The sequence below is a fragment of the Chroicocephalus ridibundus genome, chromosome 2, assembly GCF_963924245.1.
Source record: "Chroicocephalus ridibundus chromosome 2, bChrRid1.1, whole genome shotgun sequence".
Taxonomy (NCBI): Eukaryota; Metazoa; Chordata; class Aves; order Charadriiformes; family Laridae; genus Chroicocephalus; species Chroicocephalus ridibundus.
In genome coordinates, this window is record NC_086285.1 from 77176947 (window position 1) to 77202423 (window position 25477).

Below are 25477 nucleotides of genomic sequence, written 5' to 3' on the forward strand. Positions count from 1 at the left end.
TTTTTATATGGCTTATTTGTTTAATTATTTTTTGTGTATATATATATATATATATTTGGTTTTGAAAGTTCAGTAATCAAAATCAACTTACCAGAGAGGGAATTGAAAAAGAGAGATCTTAAGTGACACGCTGAGAATCAGTGATAACTTGTTCAGTGGCAAAATTGTGGTTTTAATGCCTCAAGAGTGTCAAGAACTGTCTGGAGGCAGTGGTGCTGCACCTCTTGTTCAGGAAGTTTTTTTCCCCAAAATATTAACTTACTGCAGGAGCATTGGATGAGCCTATCCTGCTTTTAGGAAGTGTAGCGAGGGAACTGAATGGCGTTTTGATATAGGCTAACCAGAGAGTTCCAGAAACTCCTCACATATTTTCAGGTTTTGAGGTAACCAACAGCATTCTTGTGCACTTAGTTCTTTTTTTTTTTTTCTTCTTATTGAAAACTACTTTTTCAACCAATTATGTTTAAACTATTTAATGTCTGTGAAGAATCTATTTGCTGAGTCATGATGTCTAAATCTGTAGCAGAATATAAAGGTATTGAGTGAATGTGAAAAACTACTTATCTGAATGGTCGGTAGTGACGCTGGGGGTATCCATTGTAGGGGAACCAGAACTGTAGACCTTGGGGCTGCATCTTTTTAAGGATGAAGTGCAATCGCCTATCTTCTCGTGCCAGGACTTTTCAGAAGCGCTGGGGGTCTGAATTATTTTTTAAGTGTTTATTCTACTTCAGAGCTGGGTTATGTGAGGTCTCCAAATTTCCTGCTTTACACCATTAGGACTAACAATTTGCGAAGGTCTTCTGTTGATGGAATTAGAAATAATTCTGCTGCTCCACAGACTAATACAAATAATTTCAGATGCTTATGATTCTAGGGGAAAATAAAGCTGTTCTCATGAGCCCAAAATGTCCAGAAGATTGTGAAGTTGTTTCCCCTGGTTTCTCCATCAGAATGGCTGTTGTGGTTAATTTTGTTTCAAGAAAATTGATGTCAAGACCTGACTTTTTTTCTTTCCCTTCCCTTGGATGCATGGACTTGCTTCATTTCCATCTAGAATACGATTTTTCTGTTAGCATGAATGAACATGTAATTCCTTCAGAACCTTTCAAAAATAGAAGTGTGACTTCAACTGTTCCTAGACAAAATATAATCCTGGCTTCACAGATACTTCTGTGAGTTGTTACAGCCCAGCTCTTGAGAATACAAAGTTAAGTTTGCAGATGTTTTGGCATGATTGGTCTTGAGAAGCCTACCAAGAAGCAAGCAGAAAAACTTTTGGTGGACAAGGTGAGTTACCTTTGCCTTTCTTATTTTGATCCCCTTGATTCAAGGGGTCATTGAGTTTAAAAATTCCCAGCTTTGCATTGTTTTAATTTTGTTAACCCTTATTTAGCATCCAAAAGAATACTTCCTGCACATAAGTTTGGGTTTATCAGGTTTCCAGCTTCAATCCCCACCACTCTTTCTGAGCATAAAGCCTGGGATGGTGAGGGCATGGTGGAGAGAAGAATGGGAAGAAACATGGGGATGAGTCTGTCTTTTGACATTTGAATGTGGTAAGAAAACTACATTATTTTGTCATTTTTACTTTATATCATGTAGTGCAAGCATGATTTCTGTAAATGTGTGTGTCTCAGTTATTCCTGGCTTAGCGGGTGTGTTTAGGTTGCATTTTTTTTTGTTGTGTGGTTTGGGTTTTTTTTGTTGTTTTGGGGTTTTTGTTGTTGTTGTTTTCTTTTTTTTTTAATAATACTGTTTGATTGAAGATCCTAGTCCTACTTGAGAAGCTCAGTGAATTCCAAAAACATTATATTTGTAAGGAACAGCATCTGCATTTCACAAAAGTTGCTGCTGGCAGCAGCCAGTTTGCCCAGCACGTGATTTGGTGACTTTGAGAGTGGCCTCAGTGAGTGCCTTTTCCTACTGAGACAGATGGTACAGTGTGCATTTAGTGAAAATTAATGAATAAGGGGGACCAGGAAAGACAATCAGGACTTTGAAGATTGTTTATATTCTAGATTTTGTCTAGCAATCATTACTTTTATCTCCAGAAAAACGTTAAGTGTTATAATGAACGAATCTTGGAAAACACCATCTAGGAAATACTGTTTTATTACAGCATTATGAGTTGACGTCTCACCCTGCAGAGTTATGTAGTTGCTCTATAGCATGTGTTTAGTAAGTTATATCCAGAGGACATAGTACAGATGTGTTACATTGGACCTAAAGGCTCATGCTATGTGCTGTTCTCTTGAGTAGGCCACGTGGTTACGTTTCAGTATGACTACCAGTGCCTGGATTACGCTTCAGCTTGATTGATTGAGGCAGATCTTGGAAAAAATGCAAAATTTCAAGGAGCTGCTGAGGCCAAAGCAATGTTTCAGGTACCTGTGAAAGGCGTGTATTTGTTTTGTTTAACTCTTGCAATCCTGTTTATCCTCGAATAAACAAATAAATCCTTTTTCTTTATGCTTTTTAACAGAGTAAAGGGTGATCCCTGTCTTACCCGAAACATGTGAGCTGATCTGTACTTATCTCTGTTCTGGGTGATTTTGTACTATCCAGCACAAGGTGTTGGGTTCTCAAAGACTAAAGCATGTGGTATTGCAGAGCCTGATGAGCCCACAGTTCTAGCCATAGAGGTTGTTTGGTGGAAGATGACTGGATAGTTGGAAAATGAATGAAAGTGGTTTGGTTTTTTTTTTTTTTAGAGAGTGGTTAAGGTTGGAAGGGACCTCTGGAGGTCATCTGGTTCCACTCCCCTGCTCAAGCAGAGCCACCTAGAGCAGGTTGCCCAGGACTATAGGACACAGGGTAATGGCTTCAAACTGAAAGACGGGAGATTTAGATTGGATATCAGGAAGAAATTCTTTACTGTGAGGGTGGTGAGACACTGGAACAGGTTGCCCAGAGAAGCTGTGGATGCTCCATCCCTGGAAGTGTTCAAGGCCAGGCTGGATGGGGCTTTGAGCAGCCTGGTCTAGTGGGAGGTGTCCCTGCCCATGGCAGGGGGGTTGGAACTAGGTGGTCTTTAAGGTCCCTTCCAACCCAAACCATTCTATGATATTCGGAAGTTTGAGTATCTCCAAGGATGGAGACTGCAGCCTCTCTGGACAACCTGTGCTAATTCTTGGTCACACTCACAGTAAGAAAGTGTTTCCTGATGTTCAGGGGGAGCCTTCTCTCTTTCCACTTGTGCCCGTTGCCTCTGGTCTTGTCACTGGGCACCACTGAAAGGAGTCTGACTCCATCCTCTTTGCACCCTCCCTTCAGGCATTTATGCACATTGATGAGATCCCCTGAGCCTGCTCTTCTCTGTCCTGTTAGAAACCTTGGTGGTTTCTAATTCCTGTTATTTGTTGTATTTTTCCCTGTGCAGGAGGGATGAGGAGGACCAAAAGAACTCCATCACCATCTTCTCATTTTGTATTGCATTTCAGAATCTTTGCACATCGAACCACTCTTCATCCTGTGAGTACCTCATGAGGTAATTATATTCGGGTTTCGTTTGTTTGCAAGCCTGCTGCATGACTTACTTAATCTTCCACTCATGTCCCTCACGAGTAAGACGAAAAAATAAATGCAGCGACCTGTGAGTGAAATATTCTCTTGGGAAATCTGAGGGGCTGTACAGAACAGGATTGTGGTGATCTTGTGCACTACAGGGTCTCTACCCGAGATACTTGTTCCCTTAGAAAGGAAAATTCAACTGTGCCACCTTCAGTTTAACTGAGCTCCCATGCTGTGTGACTTAAGGTTGCCAACTCAGCCTCTGCTACAGCCGTGCAGTAAGACAGCCTGTGTGGTGACAGCTGTTGGCAGTTCCTTAGGATGGAAAATCATATGGCAAACTGTAATTGAGCTAACAGGTATCTCCTCTCTCCTACTCTCTTCAGAAGCATATTTGTGATGTCCCAGATGAACATGAAGTGCCTCAATTTCCACCAACAAACCTGGGTAGAGCATTGGCTCCATTTATTGAAGAAAGTCTCTCCTGTCCGCTTGGCCAGAAATGTTTTGTTTGCTGCCTCATTCCCTAGATATTTGCCGTCCAATTTTATCCACTGTTTGGATAAAGTATGAAATATATCAGTGTAAAGTTAAGCAGTTTATAGCTCAGTATTATGTGGGGCTTTTTTTTTCTATTCTTTTCCAGTATGCCTGACTTTAAGAAATGAATCTCGCCTAAAAAGATGATTTAATTCCCTTGAGCCTTATTTTCAGAAGGATAATGGTGCAGCTTCTAAAGCACAGAAAACTATCTTTTAGCAATGTCAGCAATCCAGTGAAGGACTCACTGAAGGAAACTGCTTCAAATCCTGGCTTCATGCAAATTAGGAAGTTTGAACAAGGAAAAGACCTATAGGTGAGTTCAGCTCTTCAGATTACCCCAAAATACCTTTTGTTGTATTCTAGTTTACCCAGAGCTAAACCCCTTGCTCTGCTTTCTATTTCTGTTCAAGCTAAACTAAAGTGTCAACAGAAGGTGTGGTTAAGTGTACACAGGTGCCTTTCAAACAGTTCCAAGGAAATTCAACCTCTGGTGCTCTGGTACTGTTTCCTGACCAGGAGAAGAGTTCTCTTATTTACTTCCAAAAATAAACTTGAATGTGATGAAGCTTTTGTGGGGAAAGCGTACCCTATGGCCTCACTGCAGTCCAGTTGCCAGTGCTTGTCGGTTTGCTGTTTGCTATCACCTAGTTCAAGAAGAGAACTAGAATGTCATGGAGAGATTCCTACAGTGCGTTATTAAGGCTCCTTGATACAACATGTTCTCTGCACTCTGTAAGGAATGGGGCAGGCTGTGTAGTACAGGGATGCAATGAAGATAGCAGACAGTCTTGATGGGAGACCTGGGGGTCAGGACTGAGCAAGGCTAAAGCTAGCTGACATTTATATTCTGATATCGTTATTCAGCCACTGACTACTAGACTTCTGCCACCCAAACAGGTGCTGTGATTTGCCTTCATGCCTGAAGGAGGGAAAAACCTGCGTAATTTGTTAATAGTGTAAAGCTGGTTACTGCTTTTAATACAAACGTAGGGCCATGGCGCAGTGACACCAACAGCATATATGAATTGGTCTGAGGCAAGGACTTTTTCCAGTCAAGGACAGGAATTTACATGGTCACCAACTTATTCACATCTTAATATGCAAATCGTAGGCAGCACAGCAGGCTGACTGATAATAACACAAAAATAAAGAAAGTAGAATGGTTTTCTATTTGAATTGCCTGCACCGTCAACTGATTTAGTTTTTCTTAAATATCTCCAGCTCCAGTCTTCCATTATGGTGAAATTCTTTGATGTTTAAGGCAAGCGTAAGTATTCCTCCAGCTGAAATAGATGCAATCTACGCCTAAGTACTTCTTATGGATGCCAACAAAGGGATCTTTCTTACTATAAATTTGAGTCGAACTCCAAGAGGTTTAACATTACGGAACTGTAGATAGATAAGGTATCTTTCCTTCTCCCTTTCAATAAAATCAAATTCAACTAGGGAATTCTCACTTCACCACAGCGTTGTAGGGAAGATGACCCGTTTTTAGGAGATGGCAAAGAAACATTTACTGAATGTTCTTTTAGAACTGTAACAAAAATAATTAAGAGTAGAATAACTTCCTATGTGTCTTCTTTCTCCAACCACCTCTTCTAAGAGAAAACTTCTATGTCGTTTACAACAATAAATTAATTTTCAACTTCTCCTTTGAAGGAAATTGTTAAACTTATATAAGCTCTTATCAATACAAAACATAAATACTGAAGTTTTTAATTTGCAAGATTTGTTTAAGCAATTCTTACTTTAAAATCAGAACTGAAATGTCTTTGAAAAAGACAACTCTATGAGAGAACCACATTTAAAATGTGTTAAGAAATATTAGTTTTATTTAACCAGTTTTCACAGCTGAATATTTATTCTATAAAAACTTTACAGATTGTACAGTTTATATATAGTTCAAACTACTAGAACAAAAAAGTAGGTCCCACAGATGCAAAAATACTGTACCAATCCAAGGTAAAGGCAGATTTACACACTGTACAGCTCTCCACTGGGAAGGGGAGGTGGGTCAGTTCCAAGTAAAAACTTTAAAACTGTACAAAAATAAGGTTTGATTTCTTTTTCATTCTTCATAATACATTCAATAAGATTGCAAGCACAGATACCCAACTAATAATAGATATCTGCAGTCAGGAATCAATAACCACTCCTGAAAGGAATGCAAAATAGGTCTATTTACACAGGGCACTCTTTTACACCATACTGTATATAGTGTATATTTAAAATAATAAAAAAGCGTAGACAAAGAACATTAAACATCTAATTAAGGTAGTTGTTTTTTTTTTTAAAGGAGTTTTTTTTTTTTGCTTAATAGTGTGCCAAAAGAATTTTAACTTATTAAATAATATATTCTAAGTGAACCTAAACTTTATGAACATAAAATGCATTTTTGGTGTAATACATCAATTAAACCAGCAACTAGGAAAAAAAGAACCAAAACCAAAACCCAAACTGTATATAAAGTAGTATTCTCACCCAGCAACAGAAGCACTTATGTAGTTATTTAAAAAAAAAAAAAGAAAAAAAAACAAACAAAAAACCCCCAAAACAAAAATAACAAAAACAAAAAAACAAACCCAGAGAGACTATTTAAAAACCCACTAAAACTAACTTATAACTTAGGATATTCATATATAGATATTCAGTGATTCACTAATACTGCAAAACAAGCTTTTTTGTTGGTTGGTTGGTTGTTGGTTTTTTTTTTTTTTTTTTTTTTCCTTTCTTCCCCCTTCCATTTCCCTCCCACTTCCCCTCATTCCCCTTCCCCAAGAGACAGTGGTTTCTTCATGCTATCTGGGTAAGAATTCAATGTATTCCTGCCCCCTTCCTCCCACCCCTCTATACCTCCTCCCCCCCAAAAAGGAGAGCGTTTCCTTAGCATTAATCCTGAGCACACTCTCTTTTTGGGGATAGATGTGTGATTTAATCTTAACAGGGTTCAATTCCCCCAAATTTTAGAATGTTCCATTACTTGAGGTATTTCAACCTTCTTCTGAGACAATGCCTTGTATCTTAGCTGACTCGTTGGGCAGTGAAAGTAAGGGCTGGCTAATACCCGTTTCAGTTCTGTATTCTAATGAAAAAGAAAAGCATTATTCCAGACTTCCCTGCCACACAGAAAATAATGCAACACCATTCACTTTTTAATCCATTCTCTATTTGATACAGTACTAGCCAAAGATAACAAAAACTAGAGCCTTAAAAGAGATGTTTGGTAGTGCACTCTATCTTTTTTGTTTAGCTTGTGTGTGTGTGTCTACATACACACTCTCACACACATATTACATTATATATATATAAAAGACATATATATGCACCCACATACACTTGTGTGCGTGTATATATATCTATATGTAACAATCAGGGAGAAAGGAGTTTTGTTCAAATTTAAGTGATACAGTACTTTTAAACCCCTTGACAATAAAAGGGGTGGGGGGAGGGGAGGTCCACTCCTGTTCCCAAGCTGAGCAAGGAGTGAGTTTATATAGGATTTTTAAATGGGCATATTTTGTTTGCCCGGATGTCCAAGAAATACAATTCCAGTGTCAATGGGCATCTCATCAGAACTCATCAATTTTCTTCTGCAGATACTTTAACATTGAGTCCATCCCTTGTGCTGAGCCCCAGATTTTCTTCAAAACTTCACACTCCTTTTCATTTGCTTGTTCCAAGTCCACCTTCATGATATTACGTACTAAAGCTTTGGATTCTTCAAGTACCTAGGCCAAAAAAAAAAAAAAAAAAAAAAAAAAGGGAGTTGGGTTAGAGAACCGAGCAACATGTGCACTTATAGGTTTATATGGGCAAATCCTGAAGCTGATTATGAACTTAAGCTTATCAATTTATGGATATACTATGACCTAAGAAACGTTTGTCAACAGTTTCTCATAGAGTCTTTTTTGTAGCATCACACAGGACTTCCTTTGTCCACTGCATAAGAATGTGGAAATAACAAAAATCATAAAGGCATAACTATGAATATATGAATGCTTTTATACTGATAACTAGAGACAACTCCAACTCCATTTTGGTGAGGGCTAATCACTACTTGCCAGTAGTGCACACAACCACAAGTGCACTAGCCATTAGTTGTAAAACCATAAAGTTCAACATAATGTCAAAGACTGCATTTATTTCCTTAATAACTTAAATTACAATTCAAGATAACTCAAGATTTCTGTGTATCTGTGCAGTTCTCAGGGCACCTGTTTACACTGTTCATTTGAATAAGTTGGACTTACGCTACCATGTTAAAACCAAAATATATTGTAAAGAGGTCCAATACTGTTCTAATGTTCTTCACCACAATGTACTATGGCATATTATACAGTCAGATACAAACTTTAAAAAAAAAATCCTCAAAAACTCAGAAACAAAAAATACCTAAGAATGTGTTAAAAGGTGTTGCTAAATGTGGTCCTTGTTTCATGAAAATGGTCTTTTTTTTTTTTAGAAGGACATAATGATGTAGTCTAATAATACTTAGATTAATTCTTATTAATCTAATTATAAAAGTGTATTGTCAGAAAATAAAGGAGACTTACAACTGAATTACACGTGACAAGTTCCTTAATCCGAAGCATTACTTCTTGTGTGAACGTTCCTGGCCAAAATACTTGAGAGACGAGTCCTTTGGCACAAGCTTCCTGCGCAGTCAACTTCCTTCCACTGAACAACATTTCATTGGCCTGAAGGGATAAAAAGTTACTTCTGGTATGAAATGTAAATGAGACAAAACTCATTAAAGGAAAAATGTTCAAAACAAATAAGGAAAATGCCTGCACTATTTGAAATAGGTTTATTATAGCTCTTCCAACTTTTAAATAATAAAGACTTGCCTGCCTACAGATAGCTGGTTGGTGGTGTTGACTGTACTACGTCAGTAGTTATAAAAATACGGAGGCCTATGATTAAGGGTTAAACATGAAAATGGCTTTTGTCATTTCCCAGTCATGAATGTTCAATAGCGCCAGCTTTCTCGCAATATTGCTGACTTGATTAACTGTACAGGTGGTAATAGGTTGTAATGCCTGGCAGATCTGTAAAAGAGCAATGAATACATCAGCTTGCCCTTTATGATAACGTTAGTTGCAGCAATGATATCTTTGCTAAAAATCTACATTATGTGTAAAATCATAAAGATAACCCAGTTTTGGTAGTAGACCTCCTGGGAACTGTCAGTCTTGGTAGAAAAAAACAAGTTAAATATCTAGCAACTAAAATGTGTTTTAGTACTGGAAATGTTTGAAACTTAAATATAAGGTTTATTTTCAGTACTTTTCAAAACTCTTCAGCAGTAAAATAGCTGGATCATCTTAGAATTTGACCTATAAAACCCACTGAAGTGAGCAGGATATATTCCAATTTCTGAACAAATTCATACAAAATAAATATTTCCATTTTATTCAGGAGCTCAATATTGAACTGAATAAATCCTTTCAAAAGATGATTTAGCAGTCTTATTTAAAAAAAAAAAAAAAAAAGCCCAGTATGTAAAAGGTCTTGTATATAGTTTAAAGGTACAGAACAGAGTACGCTATTCTATGCAATAAGGTGACCTCTAGTTCTGTAAATCTTTTTGATTTGTAATTATCATACACTTCACTATTCATCAGCTTCCCCATTCAAACTTCCTCCTACAACTATTTATGCTTAAGCTTTAATTCTACCTTTAATGAAGTTTCTTATATAGTTAAACTTTTTGTTTGCAGTGACACCTGCATGGAAACAGCCAGTGAGGATTAAAAAGTCAGAGTAATTGTCAACCTCAAAAAAAATATCACTTTTACTGTTTCCTAATGACTAATTTACATTGAAAATATGACAAACCCATCACTGGACTCTTGGAATACAGGAAATAAGGCTCTTACAAAACACCCAAACCTGACAGGTGTAGCATTTCTGAGGACAAAATTCTGAGGTTTTTTACGTTTTCTAATACTGGAAATTTTGGTAATTACTACAGCAACTTTCTGTTAAGGATGTCAAGTTATTTATTTGCTGTAGATGATGGTGCTAGCATTGCCATTTTACACGTGAAGAAATCCGAAAACTCGGAGGTCTATTACTTGCCCCTCTGTAAAGAAATACAAAGGCTGGGTTCTACTGGCAGTTTGATTGCTGACTCCCAGTCCATTACGCATGCAAAAAAAGAGATATTTCCTCGTATCTTTTACATAAAATTTATCATCAGGACATCTGTCATAAGTTAACATGGAAAGTTGTGATTCACATATATTAGTTTAAAAAAACAAGTCTCAAACTAAAGGTACAAATTATATACCCCTATAGTTCTGCCTTCTGTGAAAGCAAAATCAAATATACAAAGTTCATTATCACAACTATACCTTCTAATTTTCCAGATTATATATGAATGATACTAACCTGAAACACTAGCCAAAAAATGTGATATACACAAGTCTGTCTAAAAACAGGAATCATTTTCTCCTAAGGAGAGGTGGAAAAAAAAAAAATCTTCCAAAATAATTTTAAAAGATACTTAACATTTATATCAAAGATCAAAACGTGAAGTCAATCTAACTGGGAGTTAGGAAAGTCAAAAATTTAAGTCAACTAGGAACATCTATGTAATCTTCATGTGTCTCTTTGGTGATAAGAATAAAGATGAATGCTAGAAAACCTTAACAATTTTTTTTTTCCTAAAACTCAATAGCAACTGCTGAATTCTCCCAAATGTGAAAAACCACAAATGATACTAGTGCAGTTACCTTATTTCTCCCAGCTGTAACACAGCATGAGCAGAAAACCTTACATGAAATGAGCACTCCAATTAGTGTTCTCAGTTGACAGGTTTTGAAGGGGAATGGTTTGCTCTTGCATCTTCACTTTTGATCTACACACGCTTCGTGCCAGAGACCCACTGCTAAACAAGTTTTAATCATATAAACATGCCTTGTATCTGCTGTGAAAACTAACATGGTTACTTTCCAAGAAATATAATCATGGAAGCATAGAATAGTTTGGGTTGGAAGGGACCTTTAAAGGTCATCTAGTTCAACCCCCCCCTGCCACCTACAATGAGCAGGGACATCTTCATAGAATGGTTTGCAAGGGACCTTAAGGATCATCTGGTCCCAACCCCCCTGCCCTGGGCAGGGACACCTCCCACTAGACCAAGTTGCTCAAAGCCCCATCCAGCCTGGCCTTAAACACTTCTAGGGATGGGGCATCTACAGCTTCCCTGGGCAACCTGTTCCAGTGTCTCGCCACTCTCACAGTAAAGAATTTGTTCCTGATGTCCAATCTGAATCTACACGTTCATTTAAAACCATTACCCCTTGGTCCTGTTGCTACTCTCCCTAATAAAGAGTCCCTCCCCATCTTTCCTGGGGGCCCCCTTTAAGCACGGGAAGGCTGCTCTAAGGTCTCCCTGGAGTCTTCTCTTCTCCAGGCCGAACAACCCCAACTCTCTCAGCCTGTCCTCATGGGTGAGGTGCATTTCTGTGGCCCTCCGCTGGACTTGCTCCAACAGATCCATGTCCTTCTTATGTGGAGGGCTCCAGAGCTGGATGCAGTACTCCAGGTGGGGCCCCACCAGAGCAGAGTAGAGGGGCAGAATCACCTCCCTCGACCAGCTGGCCACGGTTCTTTTGATGCGGCTCAGGATACAGCATAATTGGATAATAATATGGCATGTGGATAATACAGCAATAGAAATGAAGCTAATATTTCATTAATATAAGATTCTTGCTAACAACCTTCATTTTCTACTCAGTCTGTCTTTCTGCTTTCAGAGGAACACCACTGGGACATCCTCTGGCCTCTCTTTTACAGCAGGTGCGTCGAGACTCATGGGGACCATTTGTGCAAGCCCACAGGCACTGGCTGCCATGGAGCACCTCAGCTCTTTTGCACTATGATCAGAAGGCAGCTGGTCTCTGGGACACCCAAGACCCTGTCTGTGATGTGGACTACAGGCACTGTGGAAACGTGTATCCCTCGGGACTGACAGAAAAGTATAAGAAATATTGCCAAGTGTGTTAGAGACCAACAGGGAAACCCCATGTGTGAAGAGTGATCATGCGGCTCTTCGTATCGAGGACCAGAAAACCAGTCCAAGAACTCCACAGCAGACACGCAATAATGCTATCTCCCCAAACAGACATCATCTTAATCTCTATGTATTTCCAAAACTGAAAAGCCAAGTTTAAGAATCCCTCTAAAATTCTTGGCATTCCCGATATAGTATCAGTTTTGAATCCTAAGGTCTGGGCTTCAGATTTCCTGAAATAATTAACTCTGTTGAACATGTTCTGGGAAAAACCCCTGTATGACAGACTTGCTCACCAGCCAAGACTGACCTGGTAGGGAAGACATTTCCAACAATCTTGTGATTGAAGATTTTTTATGTAACTGCTGATGATAAAAAGAATGCACTGAATCTGACTCACAAGCGTTAAGGGTGGGACTAATATTGCTGAATTAATACATTTCTAGCAAATTTTATGATGCATACAGAGGCCCTAATTCTTTCCTTTGTATGATATTTTAATTTCTTTTCCCCTGAACGTTTCTCATGGCACTCATACCATCTCTTCTTTCTGCTGGCTTCTCTCTCCCTTTTATAGATAGAAAGCATGCTACTTCATCAAAATTTTCAGTATAGATTCCGAATATATTTCATGGAATCTGCTGCTTAAAGTCCAACTTTGTCCCATACAGCATTGACAGTACTGTACTGCAGAGGGTCAAGGATAGTATGAAGACAGTGGACATTTTTTTTTTCCCTTTTGCACTGAATATTATGGAATTGTTATCACTGGAAGCTTTCGATTTAAGTCTTTATATTGAAAAATGAGAGCATTCACAAACACACATGAAAGAGTAGACTAGGGAAGAGCTTCTTGTGTTTTTATACTTCTAAAGAAATGAGAAGTAACAACCACAAGTCTCTAAAAGACAGGAATGGATGGAATGGATGGATGAATGGATGGATGGCCAAATAAAAAGGGAAAGGAACAATCAGTAGTTTGAAATATGCTAAGATATTAAAGATACTCTTATAACTCTTAATTTATTTCAGTTGCCTTTTCTGTTCTCTTCTAATAACTAAATCCAGACATCACACAGTTAGTCATTAGATCTGTTCAAACTGATGCCTTTAATATATCAAAGTCTGTATTTTTAAAATCAATAAATACCTACAGGGAAAAATTGGCTTTTATAATAAACAGTAATTTAGGAAAAACAGGTGTAGCTACAAGCACTTGTTTCATACTGTTACTATTCAACTTCAAATTGGAATGCAACATAGGTCTAACAGTTTTCAAGGAACACAGCATAAAAAATCGTAAGCAACATGAAAATAATGTAGGTAAGAGATTTTTAAATAGCTTTTTGTTACATTTGATTCTTCCGTCTAATTGGGAAGCAAGAAAAGGGATAATCAGTAACACGTGGCTTATACTTTTAGCAACAATGCAAAGCGTTACTTTTTCTTTTTTTTTTCAATCCAGCAATACTGTAAATCGAGTGCAAGACTGAAAAAAAAAAATCCTTCTCAGAGGTGATTTAGACTGAGTATTTCTTGCCCAACACACTAGTGTTAAACACCAGCAGAGATCTACAAAGCAAGGAAGTTTGACGTGACTTCTTGAGAACGAGTGCATGAAAGCTGAATTACTTATTTTGCATCCTGGCATGAGAACACTAATAGCTGGTGACACAGGGCTCTGCTATGCAGTGACACTGAGTGCAGACCAGCCCATTCTCTGCTACACGCTAATGCTGTGCTGAATGCAACACACCGGTGGCTGGTGCTCAGGAGGCATCAGCAGGGAAGGTGTGTCCTGGTATGCAGGACATAACCTTTCTGCCACCATCAGGGTTAAGGGTGCCCATGATGTGGGATTAGGTCCCGTGCCTGCTTTCTGCTCTGTACACGCTGGTGAAGACTATATTGTAACATCATGGAGTAGAGAAGCTATAAATACTGGCTTCTTGGGAAAGGTTTTCATGAGAGAAAGAAAAAATAAAAGACAACACAGCAAAGGTAAAAAGTCTTGAAATCATGCTGGATAAATTATCACAACTGCATCGTGAAGCTGTCAGCCCCTACCCTGCAAGCTACTTACAGAAGCCAGGCCCATTATCCGGGGGAATGTAAGGGATGAACATCCGTCTGGACTTTGTCCAAAAGTAGTGTATGGTGTCTGAAACCATGCCTTCTCGTTAGCCCAAACCACATCACACAGAGGCAATATAGATGCTCCAAGTCCAATGGCTGGGCCATTTACTGCTACAATGATAGGCTTCTTAAACTGAATAAAAGTATTCACAAAATTCCTGAAGAGAAACAGAAACATGCATTCACTACATATATAGGAAGAGTAAAATATACCAGCCCTTGAAAACTCAGTAATAATTCATCTCCACAGTAACATCACTTTCAAAACCAACCTGATAAAACCTTCCACGATGAGGTGGTTAGCTTGGTGGATGAGGGGAGAGCAGCGGATATTGTCTACCTAGCCTTCAGAGTGAGGTGGCTCAGCACTGTCTGCTGTAAGACTTTCATAGACAAGCTGTTGATGTATGAGCTGGATGAGCAGACAGTGAGGTAAACTGAAAAATGTCTGAATGGCTGTCCCAGAGGCTGGTGATCAGTGGCATGAAGTCTAGTTGGAGGCCAGTAATTAGCGTTGCACCCCAGGGGGTCAGTGATGGGTCCAATACTGTTCAACAGCTTCATTCATGATCTGGATGATGGGGCATGATGGGGGGATGATGTACCCTCAGCAAGTTTGCTGATGATACAAAACTGGGATGATACAGTAGGCAGTCATGCTGCCATCCAGAGGGACCTTGACAGGCTGGAGAAATGGGCTGACAGGAACCTCATGAAGATCAACAAGGGGAAGTGCAAAGTCCTGCACCTGGGGAAGAACAACCCCAGGCACCAATATATGCTGGAAGCCAAACAGCTGGAAAGCAGCTTGGCAGAAAATGACCTAGGGGATCTGGTGGACACCAAGTTGAACTTGAACCAGCAGTGCGCCTTTGTGGCAAAGAAGGCTTAGGTATCCTGGGCTGTATTAGGAGGATTGTTGCCAGCAGGTTGTGGTGTGATCCTTCCCCGCTGCTCAGCACTGGTGTCCAGTTATGGGCTCCCCAGTGAAAGAGAGATGTAGAGCTGCTGAGGATGGTCTGGCAAAGGCCCACCAAGATGACTAAGGGACTGGAGCATCTCTCATGTGAGCAAAGGCTGAGAAAGCTAGGACTGCTCATCCTGAAGAAGAGAAAGCTTAGGGGGAATCTCATCAATATGTATATATAGCTGAAGGGAGGATGCAAAGAGGATGGAGCCAGGCTATTTTCAGTGGTGCCCAGTGACAGGACAAGAGGCAATGGGCACAAACTGAAACGCAGGGCATTTTCCCTGAACATCAGGAAACACTTCCTTACCGTCAGGGTGACCAAACAGGTGTTGTGGATTCTTCATCCTTGGAAATATTCAAAACCCCTGCCTGGCTATGGTCCTGGACAATCTGCTCTAGGTGACCCTTCCTGAGCAGGGGCAGGTTGAACAAGATGACCTCTGAAGGTCCTTTCCAGCCTCAACCATTCTTTGATCCTGTGAAAGCCTAGCAATTCTCCCAGCCCAGAGCAGCACAGTAATTGGGCAGGTGTGGATTTTACGCCCTTCCTACAAACACCAGCTGATACGGTGCTTCTGATATATTCACATGTCTCACAGCCCTCTCTTAGATGAGGCTGTCGTCATACCTCATCTCTGGGCACAAAAACTGTGGTTACAGCCCTGCTTGGTCTTCACCGTGTTTATATATGACGTTGCTATAAAGTATCTACCTATGTGTATTTTTAAGTGAAGGTATAAGGTATATAGGTATAAATGAAGATGGACAAAGCATTAATGAGGTTCCTTAAGGAGTATTTCTGGACTTCTGGGAGACAGCTTTTCTTAATAAACAAATCTGCCTTTTTAAATTATGAACAAGCCATAAACAGCAGAGCTCCATTATCAGATACCACACACCGTTAAACTTCCCCTCCTCGTCTCCCTCTCTTGATTGGCCATAACGCTATGGGTGCTATGCTATTAAGTTACAAATGCATATTCTCATCCTCATTATCAACACAAAGCGACAACTCATTCTAGTACCCACAAAGCATGGATGCTTACATGCTCCTCTGTTCTCAAACAGTAAATGCCTTCAAGAGCTTCTTAGAAAAAAGTAAGCGTGTATGTTTGTACACGTGTGTGTACACACGCGTTAGACCAAGTAGAGACTTCCAAAACCTCAAAGTTGACGTGCAGATATTTCTCAGTTAATAGCTACCACATATAATGAAGAAGTTGTCCATATTTACTCCAAGTACATAACAAATTCTTATTAGAATACAATGTACAACAGTTGTCAGCACCTGTAAAGCATTCCTTTGCTCTGAATGACAGATGATCTCTCATTTCATTATTAGATGCTGAAATACTGGATTTCTATCAAAATTTTAGAAAAGGGGGATTTAGTGGTAATTTTGCTCTTTATCTGTGTTACATGTTTTTATATTTCTGCAAAACAGGACATTTTTTACTATATTGCATCCATCCCCAAAGGTTATCGTGTTTCTTAACTCATTCTAGTGAACTGTAATAGATGAATGCAAAAAAATTTCTGGAACGGTTTTATGTAAGTCATCATACAAACAACCCATCCAGAGACTTGACAATAATTTTAATCATGTCTGAATATTCCAGAGAGGACCATGTCTAGCACATATATGAAAAATGTCATTGTTATATTTGAAGAGGGGGTTCGTAGGTATATTAAGTTACCTTTATCCATTTTATTAACAATAAATAATAGGTGGCAAATCAGGCTTCTGGAAGAGCCTGAATTAAACTGGTGACAGAAGCTCAGCGTTAAGAGACTCTCTTCCCTGACCGCATGTGAAGTCACTGCATGAACAACTTCTACATGGAATGATTGAAAAGTTCCTTTAAAAAAAATAACTATTATCATCTCTACAAGCCAACTGTGCCTCCAATGAAACAGGCTTTACACGTTACAAGGCCTATTATAGGGACTTGAATATTGATAATGACAACAGAATATAGGTGTTTGAAGGAATATAGATACTCTGGAGGCATACAAGAGCTAACAAAAGAGCCTAGGCTCGCAAAACCAGTGTTCAAATGATAAGATACTTGTTTGTACTGTTAAAACATGTCTTTGAGATCCATACGTTTGTCCATACGCATTCCTCTAGTTTGTAGTAGTTCAGCTCATTTTGTTTAAACGTTAGGTTTGGTACACAGTACTAGGATTATGTTCACTAGTATCAATCTACTCTAAAATATCCATCATTCCACTGCTCTGAATGTACCATATTAAGTTACTCATTCAATGCACATCTTACAGTTGTGTGTATTTAATTTGTTTTCCTGAAACTCTATGGCTGTTTAAGTCTTTTAAAATTGGTTTCAACTGGAGGAGTATTACCATACTACCAGTTTTCACAGTTAAATTTTAGTAGTAAAAACAGTGTTGCATGAAATGACAACCCAAATAGAAAGGGACAGGGAGTATAAAGAAGTGCTGCGCACTGTATCACATAACAAGTGAATGTCTGAGATCTTGTTGAATTAGAGGCTTTTGAAATAAAAAAGATAAAACAAGCCAGACTACATGATGGAAGAACACCCACTCAGACGACTGAAGATAATTTTACATACCTAATAGCTTCTGCCATCTTAGTGCTTTCCTTTTTTCTGTCATCTGTTAAACGTCGTATAAAATAAATAAAATCAAGACCACAGCAGAAAATGCTACCAACTGCACTGAACAGCACAAGTTTACTGTCATCTGCAGCTGCTGTGTTCAGTGCACTTTGGACTTCCTTCATTACCTGAAAAAAAGAAATAAAAAGATCAAAAATTCATTAGAATGTTTTTATTACATCATTAAAAAGTAGCATACCGTTCTCCTCTCCTCTTCCCCCCATGAGATCTCAATCTTCGACATCTTCAGTTTTTCCTTAGGATGCACTCAACCATCATATTAGAAAAGTTAAGTTTTTTCATTATCCCAAAAAAAGAAAGTTAAAAAAAGTATTAGAAGCTTTGCATTTCAAGAAAGTAATTAGACCAAGATAATGAAATCATTAGGAAAAGATCTATTAGATGTTATCTGTAACTAAAGCACTCATTCAGCATTTCTGTAATTTGGACAGCAGATGGCATATGTAACCAGTTCAGAAAAAACAGAACCTTAATTCAGGCGAAAGCTTGTTTCAAGTTGCACTTCATGGATCACCACGTCTTACAAGAGACACTACATCTAAAAGTTCAGATAACGTAGTTAAAACTCAACTGAATTACACTTAAAATCAGTTGTATGCGTAACATCTTGCAGGCAGCAACCTGAATGTTGTTTCATGTATGTTTGTGGCTGAGTAACAGGCATGAATGAGGCAGAGACTTAGAATTCCCTCAGCACCCTTCCCCCCTCAAAATCAGAATCGTTCTGACCTCTGGATTTAGTGAATTATTTTCAGATGATTTTGTTGATAGCAGAATGTGTGTGAATCCGTCTTGTTTCCTGACAACAATGTCTCTGTACCGGTACGCACTCTCCGTTTGTCTCACGCTGAAACGTAGCCTTTTATCGAAAGGTTGATCTCTCCTGTCATCAATAAACCTTCGTTTGCTGGCTGTCACTCCTGTTACAGATGTCTGTATGTTGGTTGTACCATTGGCTGCTAACGCTTCCATAAAGGTGGATGTACCTGGAAATAAGTAACATTCTAGTAATTACATTTTATTAGCTTAGCAGTTTCAGAATCCCTATTAATGTGAAAACACTCAAGTCATACTAAGAAAACACAGTAAATATGAAACTTAGACCCCTGGAAGTTACTGAAACGTTATACTGTGCACAGAGCAAAACTAATGTGACAAAGGGGTCCAACAAATTCATTTTACAGTTGTTTGGGAGAAATACATTTTAAATAAGCCAAACAGACCGATTATATATTTATTTTTAGAAGGAAGGGAAAGGCTTATTTAATACCAATGCACTTCAGTAGGTTAATGCTCTGCTTTTCTCCCTTTCCAACATCTTTAAGTCATCTAACAGCATCACGATTGCAAAGAGAAGGCAGAAGCCTTTTGTTTCAAATGCCATGAGAAGTTAATACATGGAAGAAAATGACACCTACAATAAGCCAAATAAAGAACTTGATTGATGGGATCATGTAAAGCATAACAGTCTTTAAAGGAAAATGGAAATGAAGAAATACAGACTATATTTCTGTGAGAGGGAAACAAGACCCATGCAGTGATTGTTATTTTAATGTATTCATAGACAATGAGATATTTCTCAAGTCTAAACAATTTTTGCTAATAGAATTGGCAAATAGAGCACTGTGTCTTTCTGGTCTTTTTCCCAGTCACTTAAATAAACAGAATTTGAAGGCACACAAGTAAACAGGTCATTCCTCACGACACACAAAAGGGACAGGTTTTTCTGTACTCCACATTAGAAACATAATACCAAGTAATTAGCATTCATAAGAGAAAATAAGAGAACATCTTGGACCTATAATCCATCTGTATGTTAAAGTCTCCATGTAAAATCTCCACAAAATCTGGCAGATTAGGGTAATGGAGTATGTGTGGGCGGAGGGGACAGTAGGGTTAAAGTGTTGGGCAAATGTGTTACAGGCCAAGATAGGAAAGTTCTGAAAGCCTTTTCCTGAAAACCGAGGTCTGAGACTTTGTTAAAATCTACTAGAAACCCACAGCCCTTATCTCACAAACAGGTACTACAGAACTCAGAACATCATGCATATGATTTCTTAAAAAGTACAGTTAAATCAGGTATAAATTGTTAATTAAATGCCATTGGTGGATCTTACTTAATTCATTGTTATCTTTCTGAAGAAGCTATATTTTAAAAGTTCTAATAATATGCAATGCTATGTTTTTGGGGTTTTTTTTTGTTTGTTTTTTAAACACAAGATACTTCCAACACTTGTGAGTCCAGTGAAGACATTAAACAGGCTTACCAAAATAACTGGAATATCCCATATCTTCACATTTTAATTGTATTCAAATGTTGCTTACTTTGACCCATATGAAGTATGGGAGATGTATTAAGGGAAAGACTAAGGAAATTAAAATTTAGAACATTATATGTATTTCTATTATATGTATTTCAGAGACTTTCTTCAGATGTAAGTGAAGTCTTTATATCAAATACTTTATAAAAAATAAATCTTTGATTATAAATCTGTTATGATTAATTAGGCAAGTTGACTGTCCAAGGAGATATACAATGATAAGGTTTTATTTTACTTTTTAAAGTCTTTCTTGTTGTATTAGTGGTTTAATCCTCTTACTATATCACTTTTTGTGAAATTAAAAACTCGATATTTTTCAATTGTTTAAAGTGAAGAATAAGAAACTGAATTCAGTTTGTGATCAGTCTCAGAGACAACAGAGGTGAACAAAATGAAATAGAAATTAATATTTTACATTGTCACAGAAGCTTCACATTTGTTCCTAAATTTTTCAGGGCTTATCAAATTCCTTTTTTCATTTCAGCAGAGTAAATAAAAATTTGATTCATACAAAATATGAAATTGATGAGGGATGCTTTCGATACTTTTCCCTCATAAACCACAGCGTGTTCCCTTCAAAGGGAGTTTGCAGGAACACCAGTGTTGCCCCATATTTCATTAGGAACACAAGATGAAATGGTATCACTGGCTGCAACAGTTTGTTTTTCCACAGGAAAGGTAAATTAAAACAACTAAAATCACCTCTGATTTCTAAACCCTGATATAAGATTTTACGGCTTCTGTCCTTGCCATAGTGAAAAAAGTGGAGAACAAGCACAATAGACTAGACTAAACCAAAAAAAAGCATCAGTAAACTTGTGTTAGAGCTTTGAGTAGATCTTTTCCCATGACTCATACTTCCAAAGACGTACTCAAATACCAGAAAATTACTTTTGAGATGTAAGAGCAAATGATTATACACTTTGAGACACAAAGCTTTTGGCAAGAGAGACCAAGACATAAACACCACACACCACTTTTCATGCTTATTGAATTATCAAGAAACCTTCCCAGTTTTTATATAAACTCTGTCTGCACTTGTCAATAGTGGCAGTTTCAAACCACAAACAAAGGACAGCTGCAGTTCAGAGAAGAAATCTCCTACATCCAATCTTGTAAACACACTTTTAGGATACTTAGACAGGAATCAAAAACCTGTCTGCTTTAGAAACCGTACCTCTGCGCAGGGAGATTTGGCCACCCGGTACGGATTAGAAAATGGCACCGACAGAGTTAAAATACATTCATTAGTGTTTGTCGTTATCATTATAAGTTGGTGACCTTCTACACCTTAAATCGTAAGGGGCTCTTTCTTTTGATACTTGGTCCTCAAATGTGAAGATACAACTCAGAGACACAGAGCAGTACTTCATGCTATATATCAACAGGCAAAGGTTGCATCACTGGACAGTCTTGGACACGTGCGGCAGCAAATGAGGAGGAAAATGAAAGAAAAATTGCCCAAGAGAATTAACTCTGATCTCCTCACATGAAAATTTTGCATTGAGGTTACTTATTTTCAGGTTAATTACAATTATATTTTACAATTTTAAAATATAGATTTCATAACAAACCAAAAGCAGTTCTGCATTTTAATACGTTAGTGGTGATAGCGTGTCAAAGACAAACAAATCACCACAGCCCTCTCTTTTCAAACTGAGCCTTCCAAAACCACTAAGGGCTTGGAAAAAGACACTTTACCCTGGATATTGTCAACTAATGCAGAACTATGTTTGTTTAAGAGGTAAACTAACAACTCTTATAGTTACAAGAAAACCCCTCCCAACTGCAAACTGTTAATTAATGTGATCTTCTCAAAGTATGTCAAAAGACATACTTCTACTGCGCAGAGCTTCACCGTACAGATGCAAAATGAAATTAGGAGGACTACTTGGTTTTGCAGCTGCTGATCAAAACCTGAGAACAGTCACCATTTTCATGCAGCTGCTCTCAGAGAAGAAAAAAAAAAGCTACAGGCAACAGATAAGAAAGGAACTGGTCTTATTCAAAAGGAAGAATGACACAAAACACAAAGTTGGAAGGGGGCAGAATAGCGAAGGTCATCATCCCCATTCCAGTGTCAGAGAAGACAGAAAAAATCCACCTCTCCAAAATATAAGGGGGATAACAATTAAAATGCACAATGCTAGACATCTAGATAAACAGAGTTAAAAAAACCACACCAAGTAAGACACAACTTCACAACAATCCAAAAGTTACAACTCTTAGCTCCTCTCTAAGCTATTTGTGCCTCACTGTTACTGCCTCCCAAATTCTGGAGAAGTTCAGTTTAGCTTATGTAGGAAGCCTGGAGTACAAACACTCCCCTCCTTGCAACAATAATGGGGACACATCCAAACAAGTGCTCTAACCACAGCCAAGCCTCTTGCGTAGGCTTCTTTTCCAGTATGCACATACTAGTGGTGGTACTCTTAATTCAAAGGTTTGTCTGACGGAGTATGCTGTTTCTGAAAGGCTTAAGACAGATGTCCAAAGAATGAGCATAAGAAGATGGGAGGTGTGAATGGTACTGTCTGAGTATCTTCCCAAACTCCAGCCACCAGAAGTTTAACGATTCCTAAAATTTGCATGCCCACAACCACAGGATGCACCCAAGTCATGTAATTAAATCCTTATCCCCCATGGGATTGTCCAATTTACTTTTGAAATCACTTCCAAAGTATCTTTTTGCAGTAAGTAGCAGAGCTGACATCTTTACTTTCTTCATCCCTTTCATCACATCCTTTCTCCAGATTGATTAGTCTCAATCTTATTCGCCCTTTCTTCTTCCAGAAGCCAGCTCAAGCCCATCATTCTTCTCCAGGCCTCTTCCTCTTCTACTGAATCTTGGAACGGGTTCCAAAATGGCACACAATATTCAAGATGGGGATTTATAACGTGGCATATTTGAGCCTTCTCTTGTCCTCTACTCCTTTTCCATAATAACTGCTAAACACTTTTTTTTAAAACTAGCTCTGAGCAGGCGTTTGCAGAAAACTACCCAAAACAAACCCCATGTCCTTTTCCTGAGCAGTAACAGGTAGCCAGGAACCAGTCATTGTCCAAGTTTTATGTTTTGCTATAGGCATAGTTTTGCATAGAAGTCTGTTTTGTCCCCTCCTCCTTACTTAGCATTCATCTACACTGAAAGTAATCTCTCATTTTAATCACTAAATCACTTGGTATTTTCAGATATATCTGCACTACTCACAAGGAGCTTCAGGGACCCTCCCCCGCACCGTTCCCATACTCTCACACGCCAACCATGTCCTCTCCCACACTAAGTGACAAAATGGTTAATAAGCAGCATCCCATTTGAATAAGCAAATGAACAAACACCAGCAACAACAATTTCTTAAAGTGTTAACTGCAAAAATAACACTGTAATTGTAACTGATTAGAACTCAAGTACTGAAGAGGGAAAAATATGATCTGCAAAACTGATTAAGAAAAAAAATAATTAAAAGAAAAAAAAAAATCAGTGGTAGAAGTAAGATGCATTTTTTCCAAAGTCCTTCCTATATTTTCACTGCTTTATAGTCCCCTGTATATATAATCCACAAGACTTCACATCAGTTGTCCATTGCATGTTGCCTCGTGTTCTCCTTTTGCCTAAACAGTGGTGTTTTGCTACATGTTCATATGTACTAACAGGTTCTAATTGTAAACACTGTTAAGTTTTTCCACTCTTAACTCTGCACTACCTCAAATATTTCACACAATAAGACACCAACCCTAGACAGTGATACCACAATGCAAACATAATATATAACAGCTTCCAGTAATTTTTCCACCTCTGCTTCAGCAATTACACAGCAAATATTTCATAGAACTGCAGTGTATTGTCACAGATTATAGAAATTCAAAATGATGGTTCCAAAAAGCTATCAAAAGCTTACGTGCTCCACAAAGCAATACTATGTATGTGCCCATTTTTTGTCCGACTGTATGTATTTACAGCACTTAAATTTTGGAATCAAACAAGAGTTCCAGCTTCCTTTGAATGGCACTATGAATATTTGTCAGAAGGAAAAAAAAAAAAAAACAAACCTGAAAAAAAAAAAAAATAACTGAATCACCTAAAATATTGTTTTGCTCTGTGCTTCTGAAAGAGTATTAGTCATTTACGAAAAAAAAAAAAACCCAACATTTTACTTACATCCTTCCAGGATATGGTGGTGTTCTGATGCAGTGCACAAAACAGTGCTACCGATACCACCAACAAGCTACGCATAGCCCAGCATTAGACAAGGCATCCCCAAAGGCGCCTGGGAGGAGAAAGGGGTAGGGAAAGGGTGATACTTCTTCCAATTATGGGCTGCTGATCAGTGTAATACCCTGCCACCAGTGTCGAAATGTCCTCACCGCTCTTGCTGTTAGGAGGGGGGTGTGTGCGCACTCACTTTATCTTTTCAAATAAAGCTAACCACTTCTTGATTCTGTTTCCAGGAAATAGTTACACAGGGAACCAACTAGAGGTTCTTCAGACACCTTCTGTTGGTTTTGCAAATACACAGTGAGTGGAGGTTCTAAGCACAGACTAACAGGCAAATCGTTGTGGTAGTACTTGGTGAAACATCAGCAAGAGGTAACTACAACTCAGCAGTTAACAGTGGCTGTCAGGCTTGACTGTCAATGTCTATCTTCAGTTCCCAAAAAAGCCACTTTCTCATGCTTTCAATTCCTCTTTTCCTTTTATTTTGTATAGGTGTTAATTTTAAATGCTACTTTGAAACGCTGCTCCAATAAAATCTATGTTTCTTACAGGACACTGTGGTGCACAAAATTAACACGAGGAGAGAAATACACACATGTACACTTGGTAATACTTCTCTACTTGATTAAGAGTTTTTCAGTCCTACACTAGTTTTCATCTTGGCTGCCATGCCACATTTAGAGTAATACAATAGCCATTTTTTCCTTCTGTATATAGTTTTCTCTGTTTCTTTAGTTATTTACAGCATCAATCAAATATATTTACATGTTTGCAACGATACTGTTAGGAAGATGGCAGCATTACTGGTTGCGCTGGACATATGTTATACACTATTTAATTATTTTTACTTTTGAATGTTTTTCCTTCTCAGAGCATTAAGCATCCATTTAAAGATACACTCATAATGCCAACCAAAAATGCAGCTAATCAGAACATAAAATTCTAGTACTAAAAGTAGGCAATCATTACAAGAGAAAACAGCATCTCTCCAATCAAGTTAAATAGATTTACCTTAGTCTGACTACTTTAAGTCATATAAGTGGAAATAAAAGAAAGTTTACATACTTCAAAAAGATGTGACTAACAGGATACTAG

At 38.2% G+C, this 25477-nt stretch overlaps 1 protein-coding gene and 1 long non-coding RNA gene across 6 annotated transcripts in view; one reads left to right on the forward strand and one right to left on the reverse strand.

Moving 5' to 3' along the window:
• Positions 1-12890, forward strand: LOC134511661 (uncharacterized). Of its 3 annotated transcripts, XR_010069941.1 has the most exons (6): positions 1-1290; positions 1397-1559; positions 2263-2387; positions 3383-3490; positions 4160-4369; positions 11820-12890. It is a non-coding gene; the product is annotated as an uncharacterized LOC134511661 (long non-coding RNA). The 3 variants fall into 3 exon arrangements; XR_010069940.1 differs by having other exon boundaries at positions 1-1559; XR_010069942.1 differs by having other exon boundaries at positions 1-1559; positions 3383-3474.
• CDYL (chromodomain Y like) overlaps positions 5901-25477 on the reverse strand; it is a 103112-nt gene continuing 83535 nt past the window's right edge. For 2 of the 3 annotated variants that reach the window (XM_063325976.1, XM_063325981.1), the window contains exons 4-8: positions 18575-18831; positions 17780-17952; positions 14160-14370; positions 8610-8753; positions 5901-7784 (exon numbers count right to left, since the gene is read on the reverse strand). In XM_063325976.1, coding sequence (XP_063182046.1) covers positions 7626-7784; positions 8610-8753; positions 14160-14370; positions 17780-17952; positions 18575-18831 — 944 coding nt within the window. In that variant the 3' untranslated portion in view covers positions 5901-7625. Of the gene's footprint in view, positions 7785-8609; positions 8754-12901; positions 12978-14159; positions 14371-17779; positions 17953-18574; positions 18832-25477 lie in introns of those variants that run through there. The other variant, XM_063325980.1, reaches the window with a different exon arrangement.